The 25671-nt window shown below is 36.2% G+C and overlaps 1 protein-coding gene across 1 annotated transcript; it reads left to right on the forward strand.

The window, feature by feature from the left end:
- Positions 1–1305: 1305 nt before the first annotated feature.
- On the forward strand, positions 1306–25387 carry LOC117426389 (G-protein coupled receptor 39-like). Its single transcript, XM_034043910.3, has 2 exons — positions 1306–3053; positions 24827–25387. Exons 1-2 carry the CDS (start codon positions 2222–2224, stop codon positions 25345–25347), a joined length of 1353 nt encoding a protein of 450 aa, XP_033899801.2. The 5' UTR covers positions 1306–2221; the 3' UTR covers positions 25348–25387.
- Positions 25388–25671: the final 284 nt, after the last annotated feature.

A 25671-nucleotide genomic window follows, 5' to 3' on the forward strand; every position in this document is an offset into this window, starting at 1 on the left:
ACTATAGGCAGCTGCCTAGGGCCCCAAAATGTTTTTTTTTTTTTTTTTTGGTTTTATACAAAGATATGGAATTGCGGGCAAGCTGGAAGAACTTTACTCACGAACATTTCAGCCGCGCAAGCTGGAAGAACTTCACTCACTGGCATTTCAACCGCGCAAGCTGGAAGAACTTTACTCACTGGCATTTCAACCGCGCAAGCTGGAAGAACTTCACTCACTGGCATTTCAACCGCGCAAGCTGGAAGAACTTCACTCACTGACATTTCAACCGCGCAAGCTGGAAGAACTTCACTCACTGGCATTTCAACCACGCAAGCTAGAAGAACTTTACTCACTGACATTTCAACCGCGCAAGCTGGAAGAACTTCACTCACTGGCATTTCAACCGTGCAAGCTGGAAGAACTTCACTCACTGACATTTCAACCGCGCAAGCTGGAAGAACTTCACTCACTGGCATTTCAACCGCGCAAGCTGGAAGAACTTCACTCACTGGCATTTCAACCGCGCAAGCTGGAAGAACTTCACTCACTGGCATTTCAACCGCGCAAGCATATTCCAGCTGTTGTATTTTTATTCAGTAAATCGGGAAAGGTGATTTGACGTAGGCTTCAGGTTTTTCCAAATTTATTTTGAAATGTATTTAGCACACAGTTTCTGATCAAAACCACGTATAATAACATAAAAGTGAAAGTAGTATCTTTATGTGTCGTCTGTTTGTTGTTATTCATATAGGAAGGTAGGGGCCCAGAAATGTATTTGCCTAGGGCCTTGTGATGGGTTAATCCGGCACTGCATCCAACGGTACAATATTTACAACTATATTGGTTGTTTTTATTTGTTAACATTCTGTAGTCATATCTGGTATTTATTCAAATTTATGTTTATTCAGTTAAGTGCATGTATGGGAAAACTATGTTAAGCCTTTTTTTTTTTTTGAATGACACATTTATCCTTCAATTTTCATATGCATATTGCAAACAGATTGTATATTTGCAGTTAATTTACAATATATGGAATCTAGAGGATATCTGTTCAGTTTCTTCAACTGCAATGTTAACAGGGAGGTGATTCCAGAAAAGGACAAATAAAAGTTCATTCAAGGGTTCTGGATAATATTATAAAACATTCAGTTAACCACTGTGGGACACTTATTTTGTGTATTTTTTTTTTTTTATCATACTGCTTTTTAATGGTTGCATTTGAGATTGAGATATGACACAGAGAGTTTGTATTTTAGTGCCACATGTGTTCATTTAAAATGTTGGTAAAAAAAAAATAGGCTGTAAAAAACATTTTTTTTTACATTTTTAAAAAGCTTGTTGATTTGCATTACTAATCACAAATTGTTAGCTCTGCCTGTTTCCTGTTAATGTGTTCACTCAAGTCTTATCATTCGAAAAGTTTCCTTATGGCTTTTTTTTCTGGTATCCGTCTTCTTAATTCAAAGAGAATTGTACTTTTAGTTCATACTTGTTTATAAAAATACAGGATGGAAGTACACCTCCGGAATTGAAACTGCAGTCATATCAGTGCTATTTATTCTGAGTCAAACAGACTCAGGATATTTATTAGCCTTTGACACTGAGCCTACATTCTTTCTGTTAAATGATGCCCTTGTTGGCTCACCCTTGTACCAGTATAGTACTGTCCTTCAAGGGACGATCTCGAACTGTTCTCTCATATAACTTTGTTACCTAATAATAATATTCTTTACAATTTAGTGTTGTCTCTCAAAGCAAAGCGACGACAGGGGGTGGCTTAGTCACTATTAACCAGAACAAATAGTCTTTGTTTTAATACCTTTTGACTCCACCTCTACTTGTTTATATGAGTTGCATACCGTACGTCATGTCTGAGTCTGAAAATCACACCAAACACATTTTTCCTCAAGTAACTCAGAGTTCAGACCTCATTGATAAGAAAACAGGAAAACACGCTCCTGCCTTTTATGGACTGTCGTTTAATATTTAACAGTGTCCAACCTTCTGTGTGGAAATCTTGACTAAAATCCAGTTAGATCATCTGCTTAACAATTTACCGACGGGTATGTACTGGTCTGGTTCACAGAAATTGTGGAACTACAAATGAAGAGGGATGTTGCATTGATTTGGAGTTCTGAAAGTTCTCAGTGGAAACTAGTAACTAGTAGTGTGTTGCATGATCTGCTCGTACATCAGATATTGCAAATAGTGTTAAATACAGGTGTGATCTAAAATAAAAATGGATATGGAATTGAGCAAGTGTGCTGAATACTTCAACCATGAAGTTGTGGGAGAGTTTGAGCCCAACATGGCCATCAAGATCACCATGACTGTACTCTATGCTCTCATTTTGTTGACTGGGATCATTGGGAACAGCATTACTATTAAAGTTACACAGGTGCTACTGAAGAATGGTTACCTTCAGAAGAATGTCACTGACCATATGGTAAGTTTGGCATGCTCCGATCTATTGGTCCTGCTTCTTGGCATGCCTGTTGAGCTTTACAGCGTTATATGGTACCCATTCACATCGGCTTCGGGGAACGCAAGCTGCAAAATATATAACTTTCTTTTTGAAGCCTGTAGTTACGCCACCATACTGAATGTTGCGACTCTGAGCTTTGAAAGGTACATTGCCATCTGCCACCCTTTCAAGTACAAATCCTTCTCAGGGTCCAGGACGGTCAAGCTCATATGCTTTGTCTGGCTCACATCAGTCTGTGTGGCTCTGCCTCTGCTTTTCGCAATGGGCATTGAAGATCCCTTGGAGCCCTTTAAAAAACCTTCTGATTTACCTGCAGAGAAGGACCTCGTCACTGAAAATCCCTGCATCAAAAAGTCGAATTTTACCATCTGTACCAACCTGAGCTCCATGTGGCCAGTATACCAGTCCAGCATTTTCAGCGCTTTCATCATGTATATTGTGGTCTTGGTCTCTGTCACCTTCATGTGCAGAAAGATGACGAAGACACTGAAGGGCAATAAGAGTGGAGAGAGAGACATGGGGTTCCTACCCAAACACGAGAGCCCCAAAGCCAAAGCATCCAGGAAGCAAACCATCATATTTTTAGGTAAGGACATTTTTTGTTGTTTGTTTATTTGGGTATATTTCTATTGTTGATTGACAATCCTGTTTAATGAACCGATGATTCCACACTTGCATAGACTACCAACATGAAGATTTTTGTTATTGTATATTTAATATACCTAACAGCATTTTATTACATTTGACAGCCTATTTTCTCTCTTACATTTTTATTTGCCTTCCGAGCTTGCCTGTTCTTTACTAAGGGTTCACTATGGCAACTAGACCAAATACATGTGTACAGTACTAGAATGTGATGTGGTCTGGTTTTCCTATGACAGTACGCACCTTGTGTTATAGTCGGTCAGTGTTCAGTTTGTACACTGCATTTTGTTGCATTTCTTAATTTTTTGTGGGGACGGTGGAAGCGATTGTTAATGCTGTTGTACTTGATGTCTGGAGGTTTTTTTGTTTTGGCTGGGATTAGAAATATAGAACTGAAGATTGCTAACAACCAGACCCATGATTATTTCAGCATCCACGACCAATAAAATAAATACTGTAAAATAAAACAACATCAAAACACTCTGAGAAATTAACCTATACAGTGCATGTTTCACGAAAAGTACAGAGAATTTTAATTGTTGCCCACTGTGGGTTTTTTTGTTGGTAAGATATTACCATAAAATAAATCACTGCAGTGCAAAACAAAAATGAATTCATTAATGTCTAATTTGACAAGGTAAAAACATCTAATATTCATACATTTTATTTCTGATTAATGGTGAAGTGGTGTGCTGTAGTTTAATTAACATTGTTAAAAATGTGGAGAGGGCTGTAAAACTCTGTGATAATGAGTAGGGTGGAGACTCCTGGTACCAGGAGCAGGAATGAATCATACATTTCCTCTCTCAAGCAGCCGTTTTTGTTGACTTAACTAAAGTGAGTAGTATAGATCCTTGCCCCTATTGCAACCAACGATATGCTCAATGGCCTAACCTTCCTCAACAAGACTCATGATAAGCTATTCAGAATGGCCCTGTCTTTTAAATTATAGATGTAAATACTGATTCATTTATCTCACTGTGTGTTTTTTTCTGTGTTTTGTTTTTTGGTTTGTTTGTTTGTTTGTTTGTTTTCACACTTTTCTGATATTAAAAACCCTGTTTCCGGGTTAATAACAAAATCCCAATGAGCTAATTCATCATACAGTAGGTGCCAGTTTCGTGTGATTATGATACTGCTGACTGACTGCCACATTGTGCGTTCAGTGATAATTTTACAAGGATAAAGCATTTAGAATCACAATACTGAGAAGCATGGCAAGTTCAAACTAACATGTAACACATTTTAATGTCTTAATTCCTGGAAAATCTCCAGAAAGTATTTAATTTGTAATATTGACAGAGTGCTTATGAACTAATGCACATCAATCCCCAGAGTCTCCTTCAGTATATGTGTGAGCTGCACAGTTCTTCAAGCATTCAAGCTGCTCAGTGTGGCTTGCTGTACAACTGCATAGTTGACAGAAAAAGCTAATTCAGTTATGTCTTGTATTATATTAGATGAAATTTACCTAGGGTTTATAAATATAAAGATTAATTCAGTAGGTTGACGTACTACTATTCATTCATCTAAAATACTGTACATACAGTACTAGTAGGATGTAACAGAATACTGTCAGGAATAGCTGCTGTTGCACACTTTTAATTTTTGGCATGGTGGCCAAAAAGGTTTAAACAAAAGAATACTAAATACACCCTGTCAGGCTGGGCAGTTGCTTTCACTGACCAACAGAGTATCCACAACACAGTACAGTTTAACACAGGTTCCACTCGCCTGCACACCAACCTCCAAACAAATGATTTTCTTCTCCTTAAATACTGTGTGGCTGGAGCCTAATTAACCACTAATCATTCAATTACTGGTAAGGCTCCAGACACATTGTCACATGTTTTATGGAAGGGACGATTTTAACCCCCTCCCTGACAACCCTATATCCCTAACACCCACACAATCTTTACATTTAGGGTTTTCGCCCTGCTACATAGGCCTTAATATTTTTGGTTTGTTTGTTTTTGGTTTTGTTTTGTTTTTTTAACAGTTGGTGTCCAGGTCAGCCTCACTAAAAATAATGAAAAGCGGGTTGTTTGAAAGCAGCAGTTCAATAATAATACTGATATACTGCAAGTGTGTTTCAATTTCCAGCTAGAAACACAGCCTTTAAGAGTTACCTAGGAAACAAATAAGTCAAACATGTTTATACAAGTGTCAAACTAAATAGTGAAAAAGGACTGCATTCTCACATTAGGGACCTTAGTATTAATCACAGTGAAATCACCAGTTTATTCTTAGGGTCTTTTTTTTTTTTTTATTAAAATAATTTTATTTAGGGCTAAATAAAAAAAATGATGATACACACGTTTGCTGTATTTCAAGTGGGATTTGGCTTTTTATTTTTATACATTTTAATACCAAACTCCAAAAATGTACTTTGCTCCTACTTTGTTTTCTTACATTTTACATGTAACAGTTCACAATACAAGAAACTGCCTAGGACTAAAAACTTTTTATTCTAATAATATTCTTCTTTTAAACTTATTTTCAGCTGCTCTGTGAATAGAAATAATATAGTGTAGTATAGTTTAATTAAATGCTATTTCTAAGAGGTACCATACTTTTCAGAAAGGTCTGTAACTTACATAAATAAATTGCCTTTAAAATCCCTCATACACATTCCTCATGAAGCCTGACATTGTAAAAAAAAAAAAAAATCATTTGCTTCCCAAGTTTTCTTAATTTTTAGATACCCGAGTCCTAAATTAAATAAAAAATGTTATGGTGCTACCATAGCTATAATTGTTGCAGCACCATCATTTTTTATTTATCCTGGTCAAAGTTTGAATGTGGCTCAGGCAGTTGACGTTAGTCCCCATCACAAACCACTATTCAACGTGAAACACTTGTCAAACAATTCCTGTTTTAATAACCTGCAGTTTGAAAGGTAATAAAGTTAGAACAGAGTTTTCGGACCATGATAAAGCTCGATTCTGTTAGGTCCTTTCATAGTGTAGCTGAACCAATTTTGAAATATCTGAGGCAAGTTTCTCTTTAATCTCTGGGCAGAGCGGGAGGTCAACAGCCTCCATTACTGTGACCTCCCATGCATGGAAAAAATAAAATGAGCATTAAATAAGGAAGACAAACGAGCAGGAGCAAATTAATTTAATAGAGAAAGGACTCAAACTTTGAAATATGCTTGCTTGGATATGTTTATGTATTTATTTATTTTACATTGGTAAAAATAATCAAATGTTAATTTCAGTACAGACCACCTCTATCTTTCACTTCTATGTATGAAATGTACTATGGATAACTGAAGGTCAGATTGACAGTATGCATTTGATTTATGGGGGAAGAGTCTTTGTTACCAAGCTATTCATCATCATTTATCATTATCTTCTCACTAATATATATATATATATATATATATATATATATATATATATATATATATATATATATATATATATATATAAAATATGTATATATGTATGTATGTGTGTGTGTATTTATTCAAGAAATACAGGGATGATTCACAGGGAAAAAAAGGTGTAGCTCCTTGTTTTCACATTTGAGAGACATAGAAACTGTTCATTGTTAAAATTTCTAGCTATCTTTTCCAAGGTTTGCTTTTTATGTATCTACCTAGTTAAAGTTGAATGACCTGGTTTATACAAACAGTAGAAATCTATGCAACAAACTGGATAAACAGTGCTTGCAATTTTAAAGAAAATTGTAACACTGGGGTATGAGTTTCTAAACTAAACTTGATTTTTTTGAGGATGCAACATCGACAATGGATAATTACAAAGTATATGACATGGTTTATTTAGATTTCCAGAAAGCTTTTGACAAAGTCCTACATAAAAGATTAATTCTCAAACTGAACACAGTAGGGATTCAAGGAAATGCATGCACATGGATTAGGGAGTGGTTAACTTGTAGAAAACAGAAAGTACTGATTAGAGGAGAAACCTCAAAATGGAGCGAGGTAACCAGTGGTTTACCACAGGGATCAGTATTAGGTCCTCTGCTATTCCTAATCTACATTAATGATTTAGATTCTGGTATAGTAAGCAAACTTGTTCAATTTGCAGACGACACAAAAATAGGAGGAGTGGCAAACACTGTTGCAGCAGCAAGGGTCATTCAAAATGATCTAGACAGCATTCAGAACTTGGCAAACACATGGCAAATTACATTTAATAGAGAAAAGTGTAAAGTACTGCACTTAGGCAATAAAAATGTGCATTATAAATATCATATGGGAGATACTGAAATTGAAGAAGGAATCTATGAAAAAGACCTAGGAACTTACGTTGACTGAAATGTCTTCATCTAGACAATGTGGGGAAGCTATAAAAAAGGCCAAGATGCTTTGATATATTGTGAAAAGTGTTGAATTTAAATCAAGGGAAGTAATGTGAAAACTTAACAATGCATTAGTAAGATGTCATCTAGAATATTGTGTTCAGTTCTGGTCACCTTGTTACAAAAAGGATATTGCTGCTGTAGAAAGAGTGCAAAGAAGAGCAACCAGAATTATCCCGGGTTTAAAAGGCATGTCGTATGTAGACAGGCTAAAAGAATTGAATCTATTCAAAGGAGACTACACAGTGATCTGATTCAAGCATTAAAAATTCTAAAAGTTATTGACAATGTCAACCAAGGGGACTTTTTCTACCTGAAAAAAGAAACAAGGACCAGGGGTCACAAATGGAGATTAGATAAAGGGGCATTCAGAACAGAAAATAGGAGGCACTTTTTTACACAGAGAATTGTGAGGGTCTGGAACCAACTCCCCAGTAATGTTGTTGAAGCTGACACCCTGGGATTCTTCAAGAAGCTGCTTGATGAGTTTCTGGGATCAATAAGCTACTAACAACCAAACGAGCAAGATGGGCCGAATGGTTTGTAAACTTTCTTATGTTTGCAAATTTTAATTCTGTACTAAAACGCTGCATAGAACATATTTGCTGTTTGGATCTGCTAGGATTTTTTTAAACTCTATGTTCATACCCTTAGGTTTATTGTGGGTCTTTATTTATGCTGAATGTACAAGGGAAACTGTTTTAATTGGGCAGCCTCATGCACAATAGCACAGCCAGCAGCTAAGACAGAAAAGAGAGCAAGGTTCCCTCCCCTGAGACAAAAACAAGAAGCCTGAGAGAAAAGAGAAGGGGAGGATGTGGGAGCACACAGGTAAGAGTGACAATACAGGTATAGAACTGATCCCTTCTCCAGTGTATAACCTACTCAGATATGTTTTAGTGGAACCTTCAGGTGTTACGCCTTGTCTAAACATTTTGTAAGATTAGTGTTTCCTTGAGATAAAAACCGTTTCAAACACTGGGCGTGTTGACTTTGGGTATACAGGGTGACGTAAAAGCTGTGCACCATTGAAACAAAAAATACCACCATGATGTCCTGAAGTCAAACATTAGGGCTAAACTTGTCCAGCATACTGTATATTTTTTCGAGAATCAGATACAGCAAACTGCATTGCTACGGTATATATGAAGGCTGAATGGGGGTTAACAATTTGAAAGTTGTGTTTTTTGGCTGTCAATCCTTCATCAGAGGACATCTCTCAAGACTGAAGTTGGAATCAGGAAATCCAATCCCTCAGCCACTCCTCCTCCTAGTGTCTGGCTTGTGACTGCAGAAGTAAAGCTGCAAGTCCACTGTTAACCCCCAATAAATAGCACCCTATTTATATTCAGTCATTTATATTTTTAGAGGTCTCCAAAGCGGGATGATTAATATTGTGATATGGCTGTAATTTATTTAACGTAACATTTGAATAATTAGCAACTCATGCAGAGTGGCTGTAATTTATTTACTGTACAAGAACACGCCAACTTTATCCTTCACGTAAGAGAGGCTACGCATTTTTAATCACAGACATTAGTCAGGGTGCAGAGATAAAAGATGATGCCACATGGGGCGGGAGTGGTCACTCACTGTTAAGTCATTTATTCCAATTATATGCAAATTGATTTGATTATTTATTTGTGTCTTTCTTGCAGAAACAGCAATGTGGTAAAATTGCATATTTACAATTTACAGTATAATTAATAAAATTAAATTGCAAAATGTTCTATTCAATCCTCTTGTTTAGATGCCTAGCATGTGCGTATCCATGAAAGTAGTCTCCATGTGGATAACATTTTTTAATTCTGTGCCACAAACAAATGAGCAGTTCTATAAAACTTCTATCATATCATATAGTAAAGAAAAGCACCTGACCTTAATAATCTCTTATCTATGTCTATGATGGACTCTATTTACAGTGAGATAACTTGCGACACCTGAGTGCACTGAGTTGTCAGTAATACAAACAATCTTACTCTTTCCAGTATCAGTGGTGTAGTCCTAAATCTGAAGCTACCGGAACATTTTCTTAAAGCACAGTTATTATACGTTTGCATTAAAACAGCAGGCTAAACGCACATCAGGTTCCTGTAAAGGATGATGCTCTTTTCTGTGGGTGTTTGATTTAGTTTGCTGCTTCCGTCTTTATGTGAAGCATAAACTGTGATAGTGATGCCTTCAGTATTGTGGGAAAAAATAGTCTGGGATTTTTTCCTGATGTAAACCCCATTGAGCAAGCCTGTGGCAAACATGACCCAAAAACCAAGAAGAGCAAAAAATAACATCCTACAATTGTATTTTTTCTTTGCAAAAATAGTAACTAGGAGGCTGTGTGGTCCAGTGGTTAAAGAAAAGGGCTTGCAACCAGGAGGTCCCCGGTTCAAATCCCACCTCAGCCACTGACTCATTGTGTGACCCTGAGCAAGTCACTTAACCTCCTTGTGCTCCGTCTTTCGGGTGAGATGTAATTGTAAGTGACTCTGCAGCTGATGCATAGTTCACACACCCAAGTCTCTGTAAGTCGCCTTGGATAAAGGCGTCTGCTAAATAAACAAATAATAAAATAATAACTAAAAATATATGTGTCATTCTTTGTTTTGTCCTATGGGGGAGCTGGGGTTGGTTTGTTTCAAATATATTTTTGAATAGGTTTCAGTAGGAAGTAGCTGCCAAAGCACTTAGTCTAATTGATGCCCTATTCAATTCAGCCTCTTTCTCTGTTTATTAAAAAATGTTGGCATAATGTTAAGACATGAAAGGTTAAGTTGACTACATTACAATAAGCCTATGTGAGATGCTTTCTACTTTGTATTTCTTTCATAGAAGGAAAAAGAGCATAGTAAAGATGCAAAAAGCAGCTTAGCTCTCATAATTTCTGTTCAGTTACATTATTGTTACTTTTATTAGTATTATTTATTTACCCAATTTCTGGAAAATCCCTATAAGTTTCTTTATCGGCTCTGGGTTGTTGTTGTTACAGCCAGTCTAAATCTTTGTGAAACCGCTCCATATCTTGATAGTGGGAACGACTTCCTCGTCACTGTCTGGTTTGTTGGTGCTATTTCCATTTACTGCATCCACAATCTACTACTAAAAGGTGATAAGCAGGATCTGTTTCATCGCACAACTCCCTTTCGGTTTCCTGTAGCCATTTTGCATTAGCGCTGTGCACGTGGGTGAGGTTGTTGAAGAGCTTGAGCATGGCAGATAAACGGTTAAGGTGGGTATGTGACGGGCGGATGCATGACGGATTACTATATTAAGTCACGTGAGGCAGGGGGACAGTGTTGCACTTTTGGGGCTGCAGCCCAGGGCCTCAGATTTTGAGGAGCCCCAAAAATATATATATATATATAATTTATAACACAATATCTAAAAAATGAATAATATCGTGTGACTGTTTGGATAGTAACAACAGACCAACTCGGACACACTATTTTAATACAATACCAACAAATGTATGTGAAGGTACCAGTACTTCGGAAAATCGAGAGAAATCAACAGGAGGAAACGACCTAGGATATATGGATTACAGTGGGGCAATCTCCATGGAAAATAAATAACTCTCACCTTTTTCTCAGTCTATTTTGGTAGTAGTTTCGGGTTGTGTATGTTTACATGTAGTTTTATTTTAGACTGAGCAATTCTCGTTCCAAATGCAAATAAACTAATACATTTTAAAATACTGGTGGCAGTATGTTTGTGCCTGAGTTCCAATTTGGCCTTGCGCGACTTACAGCTTGCTTAAACCGGGTTTCCATGAAGTTTTTGGGTTGTCTTAAAACCTAACCTGCCTTGTTTGGTACCAAATAAATAAATAAATAATAATTTTAAAAAAATACATTGTTGCTGTGTGTGCAGCTCTGCTGATTCTGCTGACACAAATAAAAAATAAAAAAAAAAACATGACATAAGAAAGCGCTGTGTACTCCTTGTATTATTTGCTAAACATTCTATATATATGTAATTACAAACACGTACATATTCGTAAGAGATAAGGACAACACATTTCCAGATAACTTGCTATTACGACAAGAGTCTGCAGTTTGCATTTCCCATTTTGTATTTGAAACTGCCAGTAACAAAGGCTCATTTTCAAAACTGGATGGAACTAATTCAAACATCGAGTCAGGTAAAATATGGATCAGCTAAAACAGAATAAGTTGACATTAATGTTAATCGAGTGTGGTGGTAGTAAAACAGTAAAGGAAAGCAAATGAATATGCAAAGAGGGGCCCCCTTAAAACCATAACAGCCCCGGGCCCCCATTAAACTTAATCCGACCCTGATCACCAGTAGAACTTTTCAATTCTGATTTGTTGCATCTTGTTTTATTTAAATCAATGTATGTATTCAGTGAATACAGGTGCTCTATAATGATAGCTTTCTATTCTGTCTGAATAAAAGGAATTCTGTTATTTTGTAAAACATTTCAATGATACTGCATTCCATTGATAAATGACTGCCAGACAGAAAGTAAGTCATTTTGTATTAATTGCACAATGTTTGAAATGTGGTGTCTAAACCTTTTAAATTCCAGGTTTAAAATAATGCACATTTGCATTGGGACTTAATACACATGCCTCACATTCCCATCACACCCAAAGATTGTTGTCACATTTGTAGGGGCTGCAAAAACCCTGGCAACATTTGCTTTTAACAACTAGATTCTAGATTTTTACATATAGGCTACTGTAACTGGTTTGGAAATAAATGTGTTCTGGCAAAATTATGTTATGAAATTTCAGGCATTCACTGGCTGTACCAAAAAAAAAATATATAGAATCAATACCATGCAGAAGGATCAATTTACTAATTTTCAGAACAAATCGACAAACCATAAATCTAATTAAATCTTCGCTCTCTGTGGGGAACAATGTACTTGCTGCAAAACGATTTTGCCTGGTGCATTCATCAACATCCAATGGTAAGAGAATTGATATTGATGATGTTGCCAAATGTATTCTGTCTGTAGTACTTAAAAAAACAACAAAAAAAAAGTTTTAGCCTAGTTTTAAACAGACAAAAATGGTATCTAGTTAATGGCTACAGTTAATGGCTGCACCTACCGTTTGTCACCAGCTCCTTGCAGACTGCAGGGGGAGGGGGGAGAGGGGTAGTGTCATTAGCACCTGTAGAAGTTACAAATCTTGAAGTAAACAACTCTGGAATTTAATTGTAGGGCTGATGGGTATTCTGATGTTAATTATTTATAGTTTTGTAACGTGTTTTTTATTATTATTATTTGTTTTCAGAAATAAAGGTGCTAATGCCACTTTGTTGTACAGCTATGTAAAAAAAAATTGCACCTAGAATTTTAGGATTGAGACATAATTACAAAACCAAAAAAAATACATGAATATAATTTAGATCTGCTGTTTAACATCATGTAATCTAATAAACTACAAAATGATATGTAATTCAATATGTTAATGTAACATTATTCAGCAGGTTTCATTTGACTTTTTGAAGCAAATTTTGTTAGTTCTATAGTGTGATGCAAAACTTTGGCTGTAGCTGTAAAAGGCTTTGTGAATTTCTCCCTTTAGATACTGTATACACACATTATTATCAACTTTACTGGAAGTGCTTCTGGGATTATTACTGAGTCTGCTGTCAGTCTCTTCATTGACCCAAGGGACAATAGTTTTCCACTTTACTCTCAACAGTGCCCCATATGTACCACTGCAGGCCGACTGAGTTTAAAGAAAAACAACAAGACTGTTGAAGGATTGAGAACAGTTGGGGAAAACTGGAGCCTAAGGCTTATATATCTATATCTATCTATAAACAGCTAAATTATACAGAAAAAAAAATATCAGGGATTATTAAAGTCATTTAACCTCCTTGTGCTTCGTTCAAACATTTAAAGTATTTAATGAACACTACTGTAATTACAAAACCTGCAGTACTATATTTCAAGTTCCACAGCAAACAAAACATTTGTTGTCTCAAGAAATTATTTAACATTAACATAGAAACGTGTCTCAAACTATAAACGCACTTACATGAAGAATATAAACTTGGGGGGTGTGGATCTGACCTCAAGATTGAACCATCCGAAGACTGACTGTAGACAGCAAAACTCACATTAACAAAAATTATTATTACAAATATTTTAGTTTGATGTGACTCACTCAACACTTGGCCATCCAATTTGAGAAAAAGCAATACAATCTCTAGATTCAGTGGAAACCATACATTAGTTAACCCCTTGCCCTTGAGCAGAACTGAGAGAGGGGTTATATCTGTACAAGTCAAAAGAGTTAAAATAATATGCTGCCTTGTGTGTATGTATGTGTGTGTGTATATATGACCAGAGGGTCGTGGGTTCAATCCCAGGTGGAGGACACTGTTGCTGTACCCTTGAGCAAGGTACTTTACCTAGATTGCTCCAGTAAAAACCCAACTGTATAAATGGGTAATTGTATGTAAAAATAATGTGATATCTTGTAACAATTGTAAGTCGCCCTGGATAAGGGTGTCTGCTAAGAAATACATTTTATATATATATATATATATATATATATATATATATATATATATATATATATATATATATATCCTTTTAAGTGTACTGTATTGCTGCTCAAAACAATGCACCATAAGAGACCACCCTTGGTTTTGTTTAACACAAAGAAAATATATACATTTCTTATTACTGTCTCTTTTAATGTGCTATTCATGTGTACAGGAATAATTCATAATGAAAAGCTGCTCTTTCCTTGTCCATTTTAACTTGGCTTATTTTGCTGGATATTAATGCCTTCTCATGGTAACATATAAGGTTTGAGAAGCCCATCGAAAATGTTCATCTTTTTATAACTTACATAAGATTGGTTGTATTTTAATGAATATATACAGTGCAGACCAAAAACGAAGCCTCAGAATAAAAGTGTATTAAATATATTAATCTTTAGAATAAAGTTTAAAAGATCTTACAGTGTTTTGAAATGTTTACAGTAAAAGCTTTTAGTGCTGTTTAGTTTAGTGTTAGCCTTTAGTATATAATCTACCCCCTCCCATCGCCTCCCCTCCCTCCCTCATCCCATTTAATTACCTTGGAATGCAAAGAAATCTATTCATGCAGCCATGTAAGGCAGCTCAAATCTTTAGGGAAATTCAAACATTTTTACCTTTCTTTCTTGTGTGTTTGGTATAAAATCTGAAGAAAAATTGCAATTTTCGTGTTGACCTCTGCCACGCTCAAATCTAGAAGTGAATAGTGTGGGATGTGTGTGGGTGTGTTTGTATTAATATATACTGTGCAGGTTGATAATATGCAAGAGCAATGAAACACAAAACTGAAAAAAAGAAAAGTCCTCTTCCCTGCTCCTTGCGGTTTACTGTAGCTGTACATTCTCAAGGTAGATCAGTGGTTGGCTTGCCCACATCACAATCTTCCAGAAAGAGGTTTGCAGCAACTAACACAAATGCAATAAGACTCTTAAAATGAATGATTTTGTGCTGGACCAGACAGTGATACAAATGTTGGTGTGGTATTGGGGTTGCACATTCATTTCACTCTCAAAGCTGTTTTCTGTGAGAACAAGAGGCTTCTATTCTGTCACTGAATAATGATAAACAATGGTGACGAAAACTAAAACATTTACGCATTTGCACAATTGTGTCCAGCATAAAGCATGAACAGATGCATACTGTTGCAAATAGCTGCTGTGGCCAGTGGCACTGGATCCCTTAACAAGGCTTTTTCTATAGCTATTTTCTATAAGCCACAGGCATCTATGGTTTATCATGTAGGTATTACCTCTTCCATAACATACAGCAATCTTCTGTTTTGATAAATAGTTTAAGACTTGGCTGCCGCTTATCCAGCTGCTTCACCATTTAAACATGCAGCAAAACACGGTAGGATTACTAGCACAACAGAGTGAATACTTCAACATTGAATTTTCATACACGTTCATGATGGGCCATTATGCAAGTCCCTATGGTATAATACTTGATAAACCGTGGTCTGTCTATACATTAACTGTAAATAAATACATACCTGCACTGTTGCAGAATGGTAAGAACCTGAAAAACAAATCCTGTGCAACTTAAAGACATAAGAACATAAGAAAGTTTACAAACGAGAGGAGGCCATTCAGGCATCTTGCTCGTTTGGTTGTTAGTAGCTTATTGATCCCAGAATCTAATCAAGCAGCTTCTTGAAGGATCCCAGGGTGTCAGCTTCAATGACACATCTGAACTCGAGGCAACTTAGACAATGACATTATCTTCTTCATTTGTGCAGCGGTGTCTGGACTCTAGCTTGCGTCCTGATCAAGCCTCTTTAAAATGTCCTTGATAGTTGATCTGCCATGGCTTTTGCAAGCTGTTTACTACTGATACTGCTGCATGCTCTTGGGCTAGAGCAGTAGTCCTGAACACAACAGCTTAATATTAAACTACCATTATGTTCACTTTGATTTTTAAATGTTATGGTACAGACAGACAATCAGGGTTTTTAATAGTTTGGGGGCCAGAGGGAAACCTTTCTATAACAAGGATGGCCTTATCATAACGTGTTATTAATGACTAATTATCACACAAACCCATATCATACAAGTAACTTAATGAACAGACAAGAGCTCCCATTGCAGTCCTCTCATCTGAAGCCTATAATGAACCCCCAGGAGAGAGACTGAAACATGTACAAAATAAGATGCAACTGGCTTGGAAACTCGAGTTTTCCCTTGTCGAACACTATAAATGGCTTTTTTAAAATTGTATTTAGCCAAATTAGATTTAAAAAGAAAAAAAAAAGGAAATTCTCTGATGGTCACGGGCGAATTTAACTCCATCTATGAATCACTACGAGTCAGAAGTAAACTGGAATTAATGAGAAGTCGGTTTTCCATTAGTTAATGATTAATAATTCCAGAATTGCTTAGTTTTAAAAAGGATGTTAAAACGTGGGCTAAAGCTGTTAAAAGAATGGTCCACTAATAGACAATTATTGTTTAAGTTATTGTTTAAGATAACCCGTGCATGAACTGGATTATTGGAACATGACATCCATTGGAACAAAAAAATTAATAAAATCATAATATATAGCCTGTATACTTCAATGGATTTCCATTGGGGCTGCAATAAACTTCAATCACATTACATGATAGCTGTTTTATATATGCATACAATGGAATGATCAGAAATCTATTGCAATGAATCACCTGTCATAGGTGCTGTCAATGCTTGATCAGATTGTCTTTGAATTAAAAACAAATATAGCATAAAATGTATGTTTTAAGGTTTAATCTCAGAAGACTACGGTAGATTCCCATATTAGTTTTTTTTTCACCCAGTCACCCATATTCCTTGAGGTTGTGCCCTTCCACAGGGCATGAAGTCCTCTGAACAGAATGATTAATGATGTTTGTATTTTCTCATTCAGTGTAATGTAAGTTTTCAGTCTGTGGAAGGCTAAATGAGCTAATGATATATTTCGAAAGTATCAAACTTGATGGGAATCATTTTGTTGGTGTTTTACAATGTGAATGTATTTGTCTTCACCCAGCTATAGCATTACACGGTTATCTGTTATAGCAGATGAGACAGTCCTTGAAGGTTGCACTTGTATGACATGAGATTTATCCTACATACATACATACTTTAACACCCAAGGTCTCCCTTATTCCATTGCTTTGCCCCTAGGGAAGGTTATTTCGTTCCCTGTGTTATGTAAGTAACACCTGGATGGGGGAGCTCTCTCTCTCTCTCTCTGGTAATAGTTATCGCCTGTTGCATGTGCCCTATGCTTTTTCTAGTTTTTTTTTTAATTGCAATTACTATTTTTGAAATGTATATGAAAGATATCAACATACAGTAATTAGGTCTACACCATCAGCTATACAGTATATACTAGACATTTGTGCTTTATAGAATATTAAAAGGAGTTTCGTTTTTTTCAGTTATTCTTGTCTTAAATTAGTTTCAATTTGTTTTATGAACCTGTCCACAAAGCCTAGGGTGGGTTAAATGTTTTTTCTTTCTTTCTTGTAGTAAGAATCAAGGTCAAATATTTTAATAATATCTCAAGGGCCTGAAAAATAGTTTTTCCCTCTATGGAAAAAGCAAAGACTTTCATAATATTGAGAGAGTCTTGTGTCAGACACCAGTGTTTATCGATTGTTTGAATGCATTGATTTTTGTTGAGTGAACAGAGTCTGAGATTATTATTATTATTATTATTATTATTATTATTATTATTATTATTATTATTATTATTATAACTGTTCAGCTTTGAAAAGCCCAGCACTTAATCAAAGTTGCCAGAACTTTACATTTATCTTGAAGATAAAGCTACCTCCAAACCCTGACAGATTGTAATTGAGCCACGTCATAACGTTTCTTTGTTATTCATCAATTCATCTTCTAAACTGCACACTTTACTGCTTCTGCATGTGCAGAGTGTTGAGAGGTACTTTAATCAAGCAATGTATAAATGGGTCAAATCAAACCCCTTTATCACAGGGTCCTCTCCTAGTTATTTTTCTCAATGAGAGGTTAATCACTGATCACTGCATTGTTTCTCAGAAGATTGTAGAATTTGAAGAGTCAAGAAATTGGGTTTTAATACAACATGATTTGAATCAGTAAGGAGCACAAGTCAAGCGTACACTCTGTATTTCTGATTTATTTGACTTAGTAGGTTCAATCTTGTTTTATGCTTTATTTGCTTTCTTTCCACATGATATGTTGAATGCTCTTCAATCCTTAATTGCTTTATTTAATCTCCAAAAAACTAATTTTTAAGTTGGATATTTAGTTTAAGCGTTTTATCAAGTTATAACATTTAGAAAAATAGCCTATCAAAGCCCTATGTTCACAAATGAATGGCTAACCTCTTCTTTTTTTTTTTTAGCAAAGTCATTCATAAGCTTGTCATAGAAACTGTTATGAACCAGGACACAACAAAAAGCGTATGAAAAAAAGTAAAACTTTTTAGGATGACCTTTTTTTTTGATTGCATGGGAGAGGAAAGCCAATAAACAGAGGTATGGATGAAAGAAAACAAATCAACAGAAAATCTTCTAGGTGATGCACCAATTATGGAGACGTGCAATAACTCCTATCACAGCAGAACAATAAATCAAAAGCTTTACTTTGAAAAATGTAGGTGCCATAATTCATTTGAAGAGGGGTCATGGCTATAAGTCAAGCAGAAAAGCAGATAGCAAACTGAAATTCAAAACCATGATTCATAATCTTCAAGAAACGGCTGTCATCATTGCTTATTTATATACAACACTAGTACTTCTTTGATTCTAACTGGAAGAAGGTGCCTTAAGAAGACATGACCTCACCCGGTCAATATCACTCCAAGGTCACTCAGCCAATATGTGGCTTTGTTGGTCTGATACCAGTCTGATTATCTCCTGTGGGAGGCACTTACATGTCCATCTGTATGTCTGTCACACTCACAACTACATCTACTTATCCAATTGTGATGCAACTGAGGCATTGTGAGGCATTTCTAAAAAAAGGTTCTTGAAGGTCTCTAAACTTAAGCCTTGGTGACCAACTTCTGCATGAGTTCTGGCCTCTGATAAGCTGAGTTCATGATGGCTATTATGTTTGGAGCCGTTAGGCTTTAATGAATGAAGCTTTGCTTTGGAATTTGTTACAAGAAATTATTTACAGTGTAGGCCAGGATAAATAACCTCTTCAATGTATGCATATCTGATTTTCTGAGTAATCAAGTCTACTGGTATATGTAGGGAATTCTGGTTTCAATGAAATTACATTTTCTGTATGTATTTATTGCAGTGCATGTGCCGTTTACCTGTGCATTGTGCTACAATGCTACATGCACCTGTAATAACATTGGTGATTGTAATTACTATTACACAGGACAAGGATACAGACTGGAATTTGCTTCACACTTGCTCTTCATCCAGTACATGGAATAAGTTGCAAATGTATCCTCATTTGAAAGATGGAACAACACTACGACATAAATTCAGTCAGATGTCAGTGCCTCAATGCCCTCAAGAATGCACATCCTAATGCATTCTTAAAGATTAAATCGGGCTTACCGAATCTAATAATGACCAAGGCTTGTTACTTTATTTTAAAGTTGTACTCAGAGTAAAAATATATCTCTGCAATTATTCTAATTCTTCCTGTCATTTTTATATAGACTAAGCAGAATACAGACTAGCATGCAGCCAGCACATCAGCAGACAGGCTAGGAAATCACTTTCCAATTAGCAAGTGGTGGATTTCTGGTACGCTGATCTGACTGCCCTTCTCTTACATCTAGTATAAATACATACAGACACACGTATACAGTAAACAGGCATATTACAGTTACAATACAGTTAAAACAAAAAGAATCAATATTATACCTGGGGCAGCAGTGTGGAGTAGTTGTTAGGGCTTTGGGCTCTTGACCGGAGGGTCGTGGGTTCAATCCCTGGTTGGGGACACTGCTGCTGTACCCTTGAGCAAGGTACTTTACCTAGATTGCTCCAGTAAAAGCCCAACTGTATAAATGGGGTAATTGTATGTAAAAAATAATGTGATATCTTGTAACAATTGTAAGTCGCCCTGGATAAGGGCGTCTGCTAAGAAATAAATAATAATAATAATAATAATAATAATAATAATACCTACCATCTACAAATAAAAATCTACGTTCAGGAATTTGAGAACGCATTGCATGGGCATGTTCTCGTCTCTGAATATACACCTTTAGAATGGCTTGTCCCTCTATTTACAGTGATGCAGAGAATGCTGTTCTACACGTTGTTGTGAATGCAGTTCATAGTAATGGTGACCTTCTTACTCAATATACTTACATGTGTTATTTACAGTATTGCCCTTTTTTCATTTTTTTCATATCAGCTTTCTATTTTTTCTATTCCTCTGAATAGGACCCTATCTTCACCTGTGTGTGAGTCCCATTCTAATCTGTGCTCCTGACACTTTGTTTTTTGATGTTGTTCTCAATTAGCACTTTGCTGATGCTTTATATAAATAGCAGGAATGCCACAGAATTTTTTGTTAGCCAGAGTCAATAGCATTATTATTATTATTTATTTCTTAGCAGACGCCCTTATCAAGGGCGACTTACAATTGTTACAGGATATCACAATATTTTTACATACAATTACCCATTCATACAGTTGGGTTTTTACTGGAGCAATCTAGGTAAAGTACCTTGCTCAAGGGTACAGCAGCAGTGTCCCCCACCTGGGACTGAACCCACGACCCTCCGGTCAAAAGTCCAGAGCCCTAACCACTACTCCACACTGCTGCCCATTAGCAGCAGACGGGTAGGTGGCTCAATGATATTTGATCTTTTTTTAAAATTCAAAGCAGAACACCCTTTGCTGAATTGTGCTACTGTCCTTATAAACATTTACTGTGGTATATATACAATGGTACAAACTATATTAAAACATGGTAAAGCGTTGTAAATCATGGCAACGTAAAGAAAAGGCATGATCAAGTTCAAAATTATAGTGCAAATGTTCTGTAGTAAACTTTTACATTATTATATTTCTACACTGGAGAAAGCTGTTATTAAAGCCATTGTCATTCCACCCGTAATCTGTGTAAAGTAGCACACAAGTGTAAATTGAAAAAATGAAATCATAGATCCCACAGCATACGACCTACTGTGGCACAAAACCTTTGTTCTTCCAGTCCAAGGATATGTTGCAACTATGTTATCAATTATTAATGAACCAATTAACCATCTGACCAGGTGCTAAAGTATTGTAGGGGGTAGGAAGCCAGTCCTAGAGGGCCATTCCACTTCAGGTTCAGAAAATGAGACAGCTCATTTTTAAAACAATCAGTCCCTTATCATTTTGCACTGGATGCTGTGCTGTGATTTGCTGTTGTTCTACTGCTTTTATTTTTACTCTACTGAAGTCTTTAGTATTTTGTATGTGTACTGAACTGATCAAACTGATGGTAAGGTGGGCCAGATGATTAAGTTTCACCAGCCAAGTGTTTCTGTGTCAGTAGCACCCAAGCTGATTATTGATCACATATGTTGTTTAAAACATGTTCATAATCCAATTGTAATTCTGCGTATTATTGATAGTGGTGGGTGCACAGGGGTGCAAGAAAGGCAAGTGGCCGGTGTCTTATGTCAGAAGAAGCCAGTTGCTAAGAAATTATCTTTGTGGCTCAAACCAATAGTGGAACTACTTTTTGCAAGGTTACCCTCATTCATGTACATATTAATCAGAGAGCCATTTGGAATTGGTATGTATTTAACTGGAAAACAAAATAGCAACATTATAGAGATGGATTTCTCTCTTAAAACACATGCAAAGATGAAAATATGTTCAGTACAAGCAGGGTGGCAAGTGGCTGTATTATTTACATGGAAATGATCGTGTGTGTCAGTCTAGCTTCCTTTTAATTATAGCAATTGAACCATAAAATATTCATGCGCGTTTCTTTTTTAATAGATTTATTCTAAATAAATAATTCCTATATGGAGAATTCGAACATCCAAAACAACTAAAACACCTTTGAAAATGCATAATAAAAAAATGAACATTGCTCTTGAGGGTGTTATTACAGAGCCTGCATCTTGCAGTTATATTTAGAGCATAGAGTGTTGCAGTAAATAGGCACATTCTGTGCTGACTATCATTTTATACCTTCACCAAGTTGCCCTTTATGATGAATGACACAAAATGTAAATGTAATTAAAAAAAAAAAAAAAGAAAGTTTACCATACAGGTGAATTTCTCCTGTCCATTAATTGGATCTTATTACAGTTACTAATAAATAGTAATATATAGTACATTTGTATTATTTATGAATCTGCTCATTAAAAATGGGGTACATATTACTTACTAAGGTAAGTTATTGTGTATCTAGCATGTCATGACACATCCAATTCCATTAAATAACTACTCCAATCAATATAAATTAAGCCCACTTCAGTTTCCATCAGCACACTCATCAAATATTGCTATAAAGCAGTGTCAAACAGGGCATAAACTGTTCCAGCTTTCCTTCAAGGACGCAGCTGCACGTGTGTTATTCTGAATCATCCCTGTATTCACTGAATAAGAAGGCTGATGAATTGCTTTCTTTACGTCATGTTGTCGCGTGAAGCACTGTTCTATTATTGTTTATTTATGGAAAAATCTAGATGACGCTCCATGCTTGTATTTCAAATGTGATTTACACCCAGTAGCACAGCCCTTTTATACAACTAAACATATATATCTAGATACAAGCCATCTGTTGTTTAAATTGTATTGGGTTTGCACAGGCACTGGATGATTTGCATACGTTTTTTTTTTTTACTTTAAAAAATGATTTCAAACCATGCACTTCCTTGGTGATTTCCCCACCCCTTCAACACCACCTTTCCTGTCATTGGCCAACCAGCTGCTTCCGTATTGATTGAACAAATATCATGACTTGACACTGCTGAGGTGAAATGACTTGGGGCCTGCAAGTGTAACAGATTTTCTGAGAGCATTCTTAGCTTAAAGTAGTATGAATGCTCACCTGAGACCTATGTAGCGAATGGAAAGTTTATGGAATTACTTTGTTAGAAGTGTAATGACTTTAAGACTGTTCTATATGTTTTATCTAATCAATGTCTTCAATGGATGTCTAATTGAAATGTTTATCAAAAAATATACCAAAGCCAGAATTAAACCAAATTTCATGGCTGCGCCATATCTATACAGGTAGTTTATAATGGCTACAGTGCCGCCATCATTTTCATTTAATCCAGGTACTTCCACTGTACATGGGTTATTTTTTAATTTATAGGAACATTTTATAGATAGGCCTCCAAACAGAAATTAGAAATTCATTTTTTTGTATATTGAAAGAATCTTCAGTCTATTGTTAGAAACATTCCAAATGTGAAACAAATGTGTAGCAGTAACACAATGGAGCCACTAGCTGAAGCTCTTTCTTGCTTTCCTTCTTAGGCTGTAGTTTATCCAGGTTTGTTTTAACATGGTCATTAACATGCAGGCTGGGAGTGGGAGTTTGTGCATGTTACAATGATTAATTAAGCTTACACTGAATTAATCTTGTAAATAATATACATCAGTTCTCATTTAAGTAACAATCCCTCTATGTTAGTCTATTCTTGTTAGTTACTAGTAGCTTTCTTGGGGTTAACATTTGACAAAAGTGGCACTGAATTGACAGATTTACAGGATATTACTGCTATTAATAAATGACTATATTTATTATTTCCCTGCATGGCATTTTATTAAAGCATGTAGTCCTTATAAAAGTAATCAACAGATGATTATCTGAAATTGATTCTGTTGCACATCAATATATTCATGTTTGTTTCATTCAAAAGTACTTTTTAACGCTTCAGGAAGCTGAAGGGGACAGCACTAAAAAAAGAAAATGTAGGACAAAAGGGACACTGCTAGTGAGCTTCCATGTGTAAAGTGAAATCAGTTGCTTTATTGATCAGTTCCTAAGGTATTTAAAAAAAAAAACTTGCATGAAACATTAATATATTGCACTTGCACTTTTTCGTATTGCTCTTCCTGTGGTGTGTGATGATATCACACCCAGTTTCTGGTGAGAAGGTCTCATATGAAATCTTAAGGTAAACCTGTTAAAAATAACTAAGTACAAAACGGGGGTGCAATCATTAAACTTAAACTTTATGTACATTTAAATTACAGTTCCATTCCCTGCCCAAACACTTTTGTTGCACACTGTCCATTTATACATTCACTCTTCACAGAAGACAAATCAGGTTATCCACCATACAAAATAAAACGGTCCCTTATAATCTTTTATAGTCATGTCTGTTTTTCCTCTAAGAAAATGGCCACACTATAAACACTGTAGCAAGTTACACAGAAAATAAAGCTGCCATAAAATACAACGCATCCCTAGAGAGAAATTACTGGATAAAACCCAGTGCAATTCCATCCTGCTAGACTCTGTTTTATTAATTAAGAACCGTATATTAATCTTACAGCACTAACATGAGTGTATTACTTTGCAAATATATGATTACAGAAACCTATAGCAACCAGCATTACATGGTCAAATATTAATGATGGAAAATCAGCTTTGAATATTAACATTTGAATTGATGTTTTAAAAGAAGCACTAGTTTATAAGACCTTGTCTTACAGTAATATTTTGCTAAAACAGCAGACTATGAACAGCAGCCAAGCATTCCTTCAAAAGTAAAATACTTAGAATAGCTAAACGAAAATGAAGAAATATCAGCCAAGGTTAAATTAACAATATTTTATCATCTACAATACGCAGTTCTGCACTTGCACATTTTCAGCTGGGAATTGTGCCGCCAGCATAAATAGTACCAAGTTCCAATAAGTGCAAATTCATGGTAGTACAATGTTTTTACACTTCTTCTTCTCTCTGTTTTCATTTCCTAAGGGCTCATCGTTGGGACCTTGGCAGGATGCTGGATGCCGAACCAAATCCGAAGGATCATGAGCGCTGCAAGGCCCAAGACAGAATGGACCAGGGCATACTTCAGGGGATACATCACACTGCTGCCCATTGCTGACACCTTCTTTTACCTCAGCTCAGTAGTGAACCCGTTCCTGTACAACCTCTCCTCCAGGCAGTTCAGAGAGGTTTTTCTGCAGGTGTTGCGCTGTCGCCTGACCATCGAGCACATCAACAAGAGGACGCTGTGGAGGCACAAGGACACCACTGTCCGCTCCGGGCGCCCGCTGATGCTGGCATCCTTTAGACGCAGCCTTTCCTCCCACAAGAAACCCAAGGAGAGTACATTCATCACCTTTCAGAGCTCCACCACTGAAACCAGCACAGCGAGTCTCAATCCTAGCTCTCCTGTTGAAAGTCCAGAGCTGGTCAAAAGTGAACAAATTGCAGAGGTGACACTACAGACAATACCTAAAAAAAACGGCCTTTGTGAAAGTTCTGTCTGAGCCTCTAAATAACGATCACCGTTATCAAAGATTGAAAAGAAAAAAAAAAAAACAAGAACATGGACATGGACAATACAAAGGGGGAGGAGGGGGGTGGTCCTTTTCAACCTGTTTTTGTATATTGTATTTTCTATATATGTTGGGGGCAAACATTTAAGGACATTTATATATTTTTTTTAAAGTGCCAACACGGTTAAGTAACAACTTGATGATGTTCCAAGATTCTCTTACCAACTCAACTTAAGTATACCCAATTGTGTTGCTCTTTCAGATTGCTCTGATGAGAACAGATGGCTGATTGACTGTTGCGTTGTCATACAAATA

Source organism: Acipenser ruthenus, chromosome 11 (genome assembly GCF_902713425.1).
Source record: "Acipenser ruthenus chromosome 11, fAciRut3.2 maternal haplotype, whole genome shotgun sequence".
Classification (NCBI taxonomy): Eukaryota; Metazoa; Chordata; class Actinopteri; order Acipenseriformes; family Acipenseridae; genus Acipenser; species Acipenser ruthenus.